The following is an 11,477-nucleotide window of genomic DNA, read 5'->3' as shown; positions in this document are numbered from 1 at the left end:
GTTAGGAGAAGGAACTGTTGATGAATTGATGAAGAAGTTTTTCAAGAATTATACAAACTGGTGCAAGTTTTTGGGAAGAAAAAACAATATCCTGTATGACTTATCCAACTCTCTTACATCAGTTTATTCAATATCTTTTCCATTTTTCTGATACTGCTTTGTTTAATACATTGAAACTATAATGCACCTAGTTTTAAAAATCTTTTTGTACTATGACAGTGTGTTTAACTTGTATTGCAGGTTACCTTTCGTTAAACAAGAAGCACAGCAATATAAAATTCTATACATAGGGCTTTATCTTCTCATATGGGGAGAAGCAGCCAATCTACGTTTCATGCCGGAGTGTCTCTGCTACATCTTTCACAATGTATATTGAACCTGATTAAATTCAGTTTCCTTTCTCCAAGTAAAAGAAGAAATATTAAACTTCTTGTGTTTTCCTGTTAGAACTTCTTCTAGTTACATCACAGCTCTCCTAAAGTTAGTAAATAATAGTTTTTTAATTTTTTTTTTTTTTTGAAGATGGCATATGAATTGCATGGGATTCTAACTGGTGCTATTAGCTTAACAACATGGGAAAAGGTCATGCCCGCTTATGGAGGAGAACCTGAGTCTTTCCTTAACAATGTTGTCACCCCCATATACAAAGTTATTAGTGAGGTACTATCTAATGTGATTTTTTTTTCCTCTTATTTTAAGGGTTTTCTTCTTCAAATATAACTAATTTTATTTTAAAACCAAAGGAAGTAGAGAAAAGCAAAGGCGGTACAGCAGAGCATTCGGTTTGGAGAAACTATGATGATTTGAATGAGTACTTCTGGTAAGCTATTTTCCATTTGTTTTCATGTGGCTTTCTTTTCATGTTTTCATGTTCTCATTGCACTGTTCTATATATGCAGGTCTCCTGATTGTTTTGGAATTGGTTGGCCAATGCGTCTGGACCATGATTTTTTCGTCGTTGGACCGGAAAGTAAATCCACTGCCAACAATGCTATTGTTCTATCACCTGATAAATCGAAAGAAAAGAAAGATGAGGAAGCAGAGGTACTACTGAATTTATTACTTTATTTTGTGAGCTTTGTACTAAGAAGTTGTATTTGTGATGTAAGAAACATATTAATAAAGCTAAATAAATTTCAAATTAAGTTTTTACTTATTTTATTCATCAATTTAACTCAGCCTGCTTATTAGATGACATCTCAAGATGATTTTCCTCTTCTGGTTTATGATGAAGTTAAATTTGCTTCATAAACTGTTTTGCATGATACTATCTAGAGGCAACTAACTGCTAGGTTTAGTCTTGAACCTTTATGGTAGAAATCTATAAATTTCCTCTTGATGAAAGTCATCGTTGTTTTTGACATGTGTATAGCGGTCATTTCTCTATGGAAACATGCATGGATTCTCTATGGTTATTGATTGATTTAATATGTAACAGTCACATTTGACATATTCGTGAAAGAAAGTGTTATTTTTATTATGTGTTTCAGTTGTCAGTAGGAAATGATGGATTAGTTCTACTACCTGCAAATGATTACCATCTTGTTGCCCATTTTTTTTTCTTTTGCTTGTTCAGGATGCAACAGAGGAACCCCCAGCAGAGGAAATCCATGAACCGCAATGGCCAGGAAAGACGAATTTTGTAGAAATTCGTTCATTTTGGCAAATTTTTAGAAGCTTTGATAGAATGTGGAGTTTCTTAATTCTATCCCTTCAGGTTTGCTCCAGTATAATTTCGATGATTTAAAAATATCTGCTTCTTGTAATGGATAGTCTAAAATTCAGTTATGTACTTGTTGCAGACCATCATAATCATTGCTTGCCATGACTTGGGATCCCCCCTTCAGTTATTTGATGCCATAGTATTTGAAGACATAATCAGCATCTTCATTACTTCTGCATTTCTTAAACTTATTCAAGGTATGTTGCTTATTGATGTTAGTTTAGTTGGATGTACCAAAAGAAGTTAATTTAGTTGGCTAATAACCAATGTTAGAGTTTCTCAAATTGGATTGCCTCTGGTATCCTGACACGTGGTTTTGACCAAAAATAACCAATGTTACAGTGACTTAATTTTAAGTTGACAAATTTTCAAGGAATATAGCTACGAGCTGATTTAGCTAGACATTATGACAGTATGCCCCTTCCCCATCCTCTCTTATATAGTCATAATAGAATAATTTTTCCTTTTCAACAGCAATTTTAGACATCACCTTTACATGGAAAGCCAGATATACAATGGAATATTCTCAAAAAGTGAAACTCTTGATGAAGCTGATCTTTGCTCTTATATGGACTATTGTTCTTCCTGTTTGCTATGCTAATTCAAGAAGAAAATATACTTGTTATTCTACTAAGTATGGAAGCTTGGTTGAGGAATGGTGCTTTACATCCTATATGGTTGCGGCAGCCATATACTTAACAAGTAATGCAGTTAATGTTGTGTTATATCTCGTCCCTGCCTTCTCCAAGTATATGGAGGTCTCTAATCACAAGATATGCAAAGTTTTATCTTGGTGGACTCAGGTATCAAGATTAGACTATTGCTTTAACTTGTTGATTACTTGAACATGTGCTATTATTGTTCTATGCCAATTCCAAGGCATAATCTTAGTGATATAACTATGCTTTCTGTTTTATCCTGTGGGATTGGATCTGTTTGATGTTTTTCATTTTCCATAAATGTTTGAGACATTGATTTATATTTACATGTAATATTCATTGATGGTTTTAAATGTTTGAATCTGAGTGTCACATTTATTTATCATACAGCCTAGAGTCTACGTCGGGCGGGGGATGCAAGAAGACCAAGTTTCGGTTCTGAAGTATATCCTATATCCTTGATAGCTTCTTATTGATTCCAATTAATTAATCTTTTAATTACATCCATCACAATCTTTATAAATATTATGATTTCTTCCCATGTAGGTATACATTGTTTTGGATACTGGTGCTATGTAGCAAATTTATATTCAGCTACAGTTTTGAGGTAAACAATACAAAACGTTTATCATTATGTTGATTGGGTTTCATTAATTAGACAACTAACTTCAATAACCAATGTAATATTAATATGTGCAGATAAAGCCACTCATAGCACCAACTAGACAAATTATGAAAATTGGTGTTAGAAAGTATGACTGGCATGAACTTTTTCCAAGAGGTACGAAATTTCTTTGTCACATCTTAAAGGATTGCAATTTGCAGATAAGTTACTAACAATATTTTCTTGTGCCGCAGTCAAAAGTAATGCCGGTGCAATTGTTGCCGTCTGGACCCCTGTAGTAATTGTGAGTCTAATTGGAACAGAACTCTTATGTGATTAGGTGTAATTATATTTTATCTCAACACTCAGGTTCTATAAAACTCAAAATAGAAATTCTTTACTAAATGAAGTATGAATATTTGTTTGCAAATTGGCATATCTTTCTCCATGTGTTCTTTAATTAAAAAAAAGAAAGATACTGATATATGTTCATTCTGTTCTATGTTTACTACAGGTATATTTTATGGACATTCAAATTTGGTATTCTGTATTCTGTACAATATTTGGTGGACTTTATGGCATTCTAAATCACCTTGGTGAAGTAAGAAGCTATATTTTCTATTTGTTTCTTTCGTTCTTTTCCAACAGAAATGAAATGATTATCTTACCTCTCTTACTGAAAATAGATAAGGACACTGGGAATGCTGAGAAGTAGATTTGATTCCTTGCCTTCTGCATTTAATGTCTGTCTGATTCCACCATCCTCTAAACGCGGTAAAAAGAAAAGAAAAGGCTTCCTTAGCAACATATTTCAAAAGGTGGTTTAAATTAGTAATAGTGAGATAATACTTTTCTAATAAATATATGTGTTCTCATGTGCTGATCACTAATTGGTGTCACAGATGCCTGATGAAAAAGGTGCCATTGCCAAATTTGTCGTAGTATGGAATCAAATAATAAATCATCTTCGGCTTGAAGACTTGATCAGTAACAGGTGAAGTCAATGCTGTAACCTTCATGGATGGAAATCTTTTTCTTTTTTCTGTTCTTTTCAACACCTGACCTTAATTATTTCAACAGAGAGATGGATTTGATGTTGATGCCAATGTCTTCAGAATTATTTTCACGTAAGGTTCGTTGGCCTGTTTTCCTGTTAGCAAATAAGGTAATGCTCCTAACTTAAATGTTATGATACTGATGCAGCAAATATCAACTTTACATCATTTTTCACTGAAAATTTTTCTTGCAACATATACTAGTTTTCTACAGCTTTGACCATTGCTAAAGATTTTGAGGGAAAGGACGAGATTCTTGCTAAAAAAATTACAAAAGACAAGTACATGTTTTATGCTGTACGAGAGTGCTACGAGTCATTGAAGTATGTTCTTGAGATTCTTGTTGTGGGAAATCTGGAGAAAAGGTAAAATATGGACTATCTTTTTGAGACAAGCTCCCAACTTCAAGCACTGTTATATGCAATCTTATCTTAGCACTTTGTGGATTTCCTTGTTTTTCTCTACATCTAAGTTCTAACAAAAAAAATGATATGATTGTTGATGCAGTTGTTATTTATGTTTATTTAGGATTATATGTGATATACTTGGTGAAATTGAAAAAAGTATCCAAGAATCATGTCTTCTCAAGAAATTCAACTTGAAAGTTCTACCAGCTCTGCAAGCTAAGGTCATTGAGCTAGCGGAACTTCTGGTAATTGATTTCTTGACCTAATCATGCCAAGAAATTTATGTTAATGAATGCACATGATCAATAACTAAGTTCTAATAACTTCTGTATGGAATTTGATAAGATGGACGGAGATAAAGACCATCAGTACAAAGTTGTGAAAGCTTTACAAGATATGTTTGAACTGATAACAAATGATATGATGGTTGACTCAAGGTAATGTTGCTTAAGAATTTGTTGATCTTTACAACATTGTTGTGCCTGTGCTTTAGTTTCTAATTTACTTTCTAAATTTGTTCAGAATATTGGATATGATACACATTCCACAAATAAATGAGGGCGAGTATGTGTATCTAACCAGAGATATTGACCAACTATTTGAGGGAGTGAATAGTGATATTGAAACACTATTATTTGCCAATGAGAATTCTATCCATTTTCCCTTGCCAGAAAATGACCCTGTGATTGAAAAGGTGATATTTTATTACCTATATCATCAAGGATAGTTACAATGTTCATAAATGAGTGCAGCCACGTACTGAAATAGCATCTTATTATATGTGGACTCTGCTCTTGTTACACTGATAGAACCCTGATGTTCATGGCAGATCAAGCGCTTTCATTTGTTACTTACGGTGAAGGATACAGCAATGGACATGCCTGCTAACATAGATGCTCGTAGGCGCATATCATTCTTTGCTACTTCTTTATTTACAGATATGCCTGATGCTCCAAAAGTGCGAAATACGCTACCATTCAGGTAAGTTAATATAACACTTGAATTCAGTGTTCCATTTGTTTTAAGATAATTCACCTTTAAGTTGAAGTAACCAACGATGTAGTTCATCACAAAGCTATGTCTGATATATGTCACGGTTGGTAATGGTAGTGTTATTACTCCATATTATGTTGAGGACGTCAACTTTTCCCTAAAGGAGCTTGGTTCAGATAAAGAGGAGGACTCCATCATCTTTTACTTGCAAAAGATATTTCCAGGTAGCTATATGAATAAGAATAAGCATCTTAGACATTCTCTCTGAACTTATCTCATACTTTGCCACAACAATTTCAATAGATGAGTGGAAAAACTTTATGCAACGTATGGATTGTGAAAATCAGAAGAATTTAGAAGATGATCTTAGACAGTGGGCTTCCTTCAGGGGCCAGACACTATGCAGAACAGGTTCAGTTTTTTATTCTAAAAAATGCATGTCAATACAAAATTTTAAGGCATTCTATGTTCATTTCAATCTTGTTTACTACAGTTAGAGGGATGATGTACTACAGAGAAGCCTTAAAGCTACAAGCATTTCTTGACATGGCTGAAGATGAAGGTCTGTAATTAAGTATAAGTATCATTCATTATCTATTGGTACTTGGCTATGGTGCAATAAAAAGTAGCAAATAATGTTCAAGCAAACGAATTTCATCATGCAACTGATTTCGTGAATGCAGATATTCTGGAGGGTTATGAGACTACTGAAAAAAGTAACCGTGCACTATTTGCTCATCTTGAAGCACTTGCAGACATGAAATACACGTATGTTGTTTCCTGTCAGTCATTTGCATCACAAAAGGCTAAAAATGATCCACATTATAGAGACATAATTGACTTGATGATACGGTAAGGCTTTACTAGGGAATAGAAAATTTTCTTATACCTTGAAATGGAACAAGTATAAAATAACTTTTGCAAGTGTGTTACCTGTAGATATCCGTCTCTCCGTGTCGCGTATGTTGAGGAAAAGGAGGAAATAATACAACGGAAACCTCACAAAGTGTACTCATCTAAACTGGTTAAAGTGGTCAATGGTTTTGAACAGGTATTTCTATTGCAACACGAGAAGACTTGTCCAAATGAATCTATTAATTTCTTCAAGAAGCTCTTGCTTTTCTTTTGTAGACAATATATCAGATAAAGCTTCCAGGTCCACCAGATATTGGGGAAGGAAAGCCTGAAAATCAGAATAGTTCAATAGTATTTACTCGTGGCGAAGCCCTCCAGACAATTGATATGAACCAAGTGGGCTTATTTTTCTTCTTTTTTTTTTTTCTTTTAGTAAATTAAATTCTTATATTCACGTTTATTCACCTCTATTATGTTCTTACGAGTATCTAATTTTACAGGATAATTACTTGGAAGAAGCTCTAAAAATGAGAAACCTTCTCCAAGAATTTCTTAAGTGCCAAGGGCGGCGTCCTCCTACCATACTTGGTTTAAGGGAACATATTTTCACAGGAAGGTCAGCCCTACCATAAATTAAAATGACTTGATTGTGATGACAAACTGGAAACCAGCAAGATTATTTCTTCAATACATGAATATGGTTTTAAGCTGTTCAAGAAAGTATCATATACCATATCTTGATTCCTATCATGGAAACTGTAAATGAAATATGTCAAGATGATAAAAAACATTTCCTCAAGACAATACTACCTCCGTTTCTTCGATTGTTTCCCTGTTCTATTTTAAATTCACATTAACTATTTCTTTTCTTGCTTGTCCCCATTACTCACTGTTTTCTTTCCTCACTTTCAATGACTTTTATAACTTCAGTGTGTCTTCTCTGGCATGGTTCATGTCGTATCAAGAAACCAGCTTTGTCACTATTGGTCAAAGGCTTCTTGCCAATCCTCTCAGGTAACCATGCAAAACTTCACTATGGACATGTTCGGAAATAATAAATAGAGTAAAAGACAAATAGGTCCTTGACCTTTTAAATTGTGGACATTTTCATCCCTCAAGATTGAAAAATACATTTCGATCCCCACGTTTTAAAATAGCCGACAATTATATCCCTCCGTCCATTTTGGGCCAAAAACGGCAACGGAGCCAGCTGACATGGAGGGGTAGAGAATGACGTGTACGTTACATTTGCTGAAGTAGATTGAGACGAATTTTTAGTGGACAAATTCGTCCCTTAAGTGCAAAACGACGCCGTAAGCATGAGTGAGCCCTATTTAATCAAAATGCAAGGTGGAAGCCATGCCCGCTGCTTGTGCGATCGTCCATAACGAGTGAGGGGGGTTCTTCATGCACAAGACCTTGAAACACTTTGGGAGGTGTGGCTCATGCTAAGCCCCTCAGTCGCCATAGTCTCTGTCGTCGCTACGCCATCTCAATCGCCGCTCGCTTTTCCTCTCTATCTCTCTCTGTGCCTCTCTGGTTCGCTTCTTTCTTCCTCTTAACTTGTCGTAGGTGTTTTCTTTTTGGTTATGGTTTCTCTTGATCTTATCGTAGTGTTCACGGGGATGATAAATTGATGCGTTTTGTCAATGTATTTTTTCTTTACATGACTGCGTTTAACATGCTTGATGAAATGCCCCAATAACAAGTAGGTTCTTTCTGTCGTGTGTTTTGGTCCTTTACTACTAAATTGCACCATTAGTTGAAAGATGTATTTACTTATTCTCTCTCGCTTGTTCATGGTGATTATTGTGTGATTTTCTATTCTTGATTTTTTTTTTATACTTTCTTCTATTGCTTATGTAATGTAACTTTTATGATTCTTAGTTGCTTGATTTTGTTTTGATAAAATGATTTTGTGCTCTATTTTTAATTTGAACTCTTAAATATAAATTTGAAATGAATACATGGATCCATTCTTATGTGTTTTAGTATTTATGAATGTTCAACTTGGTTGTTCTTAGAAATTCTGAGTTTGTACCTTGAATTTGTTCCTTCATCCTTTAGAGTTGAGTGGCATGATCTGTTCTGTTTTCCTCTTGGATGGTCAAAGGCGCTTTTTGCAATGATTCAACCCACTTATTCAGTTCTTGGTGGCTTGCATTGATTATTGTATAGACTTTTCTTTTGTTATGTGAGTGGGTGAATTAATAAGAGTAATATTTTATTATGAGGTTGAAGAAAGAGGATTCAGAATTGGGATTAGATCCTAAATTGTATGTTCACATTTAACTTGTGAATAATTATTTCTGTGCTAATTTCAGCAATAAGGGAAGAATAATTGTTTTGCACTTAAGGGACGAATTTGTCTACTAAAAATTCGTTCCAATCCACTTCAGCAAGTGTAACGGACACGTCATTCTCTACCCCTTCATGTCAGTTGGCTCCGTTGCCGTTTTTGGCCCAAAACGGACGGAGGGGTATAATTGTCCGCCGTTTTAAAACGTGAGGGATCGAAATGTATTTTCCAATCTTGAGGGACGAAAATGTCCGCGTTTTAAAAGGTCATGGACCTATTTGTCTTTTACTCTAATAAATACTTTCTTTTTTTAACCATTTACTGGTAAAGAAAGCAAATGTGATCAATTGAGTTTTCCAAGTTTATTTGCAAAGCCTAATGTAATGCTAAAGTGGCATTTTTCATATGCTTGACTTTTACCTATTGCATAAACAAGCAGTGACATTTTTCATTCAAGTATATTATCTTCATTACCTATTCCTCTAGTGCTATCTTTCCAAACTCCAACAAATGCTTACCATTTTTTATGTATGCTTCCGTTCAGGGTGCGGTTTCACTATGGACATCCAGATGTATTTGACAGGGTCTTTCACATCACCAGAGGAGGTGTAAGCAAAGCATCCAAAACAATTAACTTGAGTGAGGATGTTTTTGCTGGTAGGAATTGATGACTTTGACATCAAACTCTGACCATATATTCTTTATGATACAAGAGAAAAAGTGCTCATGTTTTTATTCATGCAGGATTTAATTCTATTCTAAGAAGAGGATGTATTTCCTACCATGAATACTTGCAAGTTGGCAAAGGTCGTGATGTAGGCCTAAACCAGATCTCAAAATTTGAAGCCAAGGTGGCAAATGGAAATAGTGAGCAAACTATAAGCCGCGACATATTTCGCCTTGGCCGTCAATTCGATTTCTTCCGAATGCTATCTTTTTATTTCACCACCATTGGATTTTACTTCAGCAGCTTGGTAATATAATTGAACCATCACAGTGTTCTCTTTTTCTCTCTTTTAGTTGCAGCATTCTGTTATTTAATGGACGTATACAGTTGATCAATTTGTCAAAGCATATTAGAAAATTTGTATCTATTATCAAATAGGGCTGAAAAGCAAAAACTTTTTACAATAGTCAACCCAATGCAAAAGCTTATGATCATAATAGTTTTCCTTGAATGATACATGTGTACATACATTACTGGTACTATCAGATTTGACTGATACAACTTGTAATTGGACTGCTTCACAGATGTCTGTGATAGGAATATATGTATTTCTCTACGGGCAGCTATATCTGGTGCTTAGTGGGTTGGAAAGAGCACTTATAATTGAGGCCAGAATCAAGAATGTACAGTCCTTGGAAACAGCTCTTGCCTCACAATCATTCATACAGCTTGGCCTTCTCACAGGCTTGCCGATGGTGATGGAAATTGGCCTCGAGAAAGGATTCCTTACAGCCGTCAAAGATTTTGTCCTCATGCAACTGCAACTGGCTGCTGTTTTCTTCACATTCTCCCTTGGAACAAAAACACATTACTATGGCCGGACGATCCTGCACGGTGGCGCAAAGTATAGGCCGACCGGACGCAAAGTTGTTGTCTTCCATGCAAGCTTCACTGAGAATTATAGACTATATTCAAGAAGCCATTTTGTGAAGGGGTTTGAACTGATGCTGCTGTTGATTGTTTATAACATGTTCAGGAGATCATACCAGAGCAACGTGGCATACGTGCTGATAACATACGCCATTTGGTTCACTTGGTGGGATGATGAGCAAGCGCATCTTCGTCGATCTGGTCTCTTTTCAAGATTGGCAGAGATATTGCTTTCGCTTCGATTCTTCATCTATCAGTACGGTCTGGTCTATCACCTGGACATCTCCCAGCACAGCAAGAACTTTCTTGTTTATGTCCTTTCTTGGATTGTGATTGTTGCAGTTTTCCTCTTGGTGAAGGTAATTTCTTTCTTACTAAGCACGTAGACTTTGTTGAGTTGTTGTGTCGTGTCAGATACATTTAACACGAATTTGGATCTTCTAAATTTTGAATTTTCACTTTAGATAAAAAAAGTATAATCTCTCACCTTTGAATAATTTCTCTCTCATATTTTCTCTTGGTCCCACCTATGAAATAAATGGTGAGATATTACACTTTACCCTTTAAAGTGAAATTCAAAATTTAGAGGATTCAAATCTATTTAATACTGGTCCGGCACACTATTGTTCAATACTTCAAGGGTTCTAATAAAAATATATAAAGAGGTTTTGGACACACTAATACCATTACATGTAGTGCTCAACTTTATTCTTAGCCTATATTCTTAAAATGAGTTTTAAGATAATATATATTTTTATTTATTAATAACAAAAACTATCTTAAATGTTTTCTATAATTAAAAAGGCCTTAAAAATTAGTTTGTACTTAAATATCAATAAAATATTAAAATATTATTACAATTTATCTGAAACATAATTTATATTATATATATGTCCATATCTCAAAAAAATTGAAATTAGTGTTTCCCATATCCGGCGTCATGTCATCCCCCCTATCTATGTTAGTATCCATGCTTCGTAGCTTTCATAGAATTTATTCAACAATAGTACAGAACCAGATTTGGAAAAGATAGTAGAGTCTTAATTTCTTATATCAGGTGGTGGTTTAATTAGTCTATGGAGGTGCAAGCATCAGTAACCAGAATAAATCACTAAAAAGACTTTAGATTTAATTTTGATGGTTTGTGAACTATGTAGTAGCTATTCAAGCTTATAAGCGAAATAATGTTTCTTCTATATAGTAGTGGCTAGTGTGCCATTGCTTGTTATTAACTCCATAATTTGATTTTAAACATCCATGCAGGCCGTGAACATAGGAAGGCAAC

General features: G+C 34.7%; 1 protein-coding gene across 1 annotated transcript in view; it reads left to right on the top strand.

Moving 5' to 3' along the window:
• LOC107611011 (putative callose synthase 8) overlaps positions 1–11,473 on the top strand; it is a gene marked incomplete at its 3' end in the record, with an annotated part of 13,057 nt that extends 1,584 nt beyond the window's left edge. Inside the window, exons 7-39 of the mRNA XM_021108225.1 lie at positions 2–93; positions 241–367; positions 523–660; positions 744–820; positions 900–1,044; positions 1,577–1,717; positions 1,803–1,920; positions 2,198–2,526; positions 2,773–2,825; positions 2,929–2,989; positions 3,082–3,163; positions 3,241–3,290; positions 3,501–3,587; positions 3,673–3,804; positions 3,889–3,980; positions 4,067–4,151; positions 4,246–4,406; positions 4,570–4,693; positions 4,794–4,885; positions 4,971–5,142; positions 5,278–5,429; positions 5,559–5,665; positions 5,745–5,852; positions 5,935–6,003; positions 6,125–6,293; positions 6,381–6,492; positions 6,573–6,692; positions 6,797–6,912; positions 7,227–7,310; positions 9,140–9,252; positions 9,340–9,569; positions 9,847–10,551; positions 11,456–11,473. Of these exons, the coding sequence (XP_020963884.1) occupies positions 2–93; positions 241–367; positions 523–660; positions 744–820; positions 900–1,044; positions 1,577–1,717; positions 1,803–1,920; positions 2,198–2,526; positions 2,773–2,825; positions 2,929–2,989; positions 3,082–3,163; positions 3,241–3,290; positions 3,501–3,587; positions 3,673–3,804; positions 3,889–3,980; positions 4,067–4,151; positions 4,246–4,406; positions 4,570–4,693; positions 4,794–4,885; positions 4,971–5,142; positions 5,278–5,429; positions 5,559–5,665; positions 5,745–5,852; positions 5,935–6,003; positions 6,125–6,293; positions 6,381–6,492; positions 6,573–6,692; positions 6,797–6,912; positions 7,227–7,310; positions 9,140–9,252; positions 9,340–9,569; positions 9,847–10,551; positions 11,456–11,473 (4,461 nt within the window). The remainder of the gene's footprint in view (position 1; positions 94–240; positions 368–522; positions 661–743; positions 821–899; positions 1,045–1,576; positions 1,718–1,802; positions 1,921–2,197; positions 2,527–2,772; positions 2,826–2,928; positions 2,990–3,081; positions 3,164–3,240; positions 3,291–3,500; positions 3,588–3,672; positions 3,805–3,888; positions 3,981–4,066; positions 4,152–4,245; positions 4,407–4,569; positions 4,694–4,793; positions 4,886–4,970; positions 5,143–5,277; positions 5,430–5,558; positions 5,666–5,744; positions 5,853–5,934; positions 6,004–6,124; positions 6,294–6,380; positions 6,493–6,572; positions 6,693–6,796; positions 6,913–7,226; positions 7,311–9,139; positions 9,253–9,339; positions 9,570–9,846; positions 10,552–11,455) is intronic.

This window comes from Arachis ipaensis, chromosome B08 (genome assembly GCF_000816755.2).
Source record: "Arachis ipaensis cultivar K30076 chromosome B08, Araip1.1, whole genome shotgun sequence".
NCBI classification, from domain to species: Eukaryota; Viridiplantae; Streptophyta; class Magnoliopsida; order Fabales; family Fabaceae; genus Arachis; species Arachis ipaensis.
The sequence above is the reverse complement of the archived record's forward strand: the minus strand, read 5'-3'. Positions and strand labels throughout refer to the sequence as shown.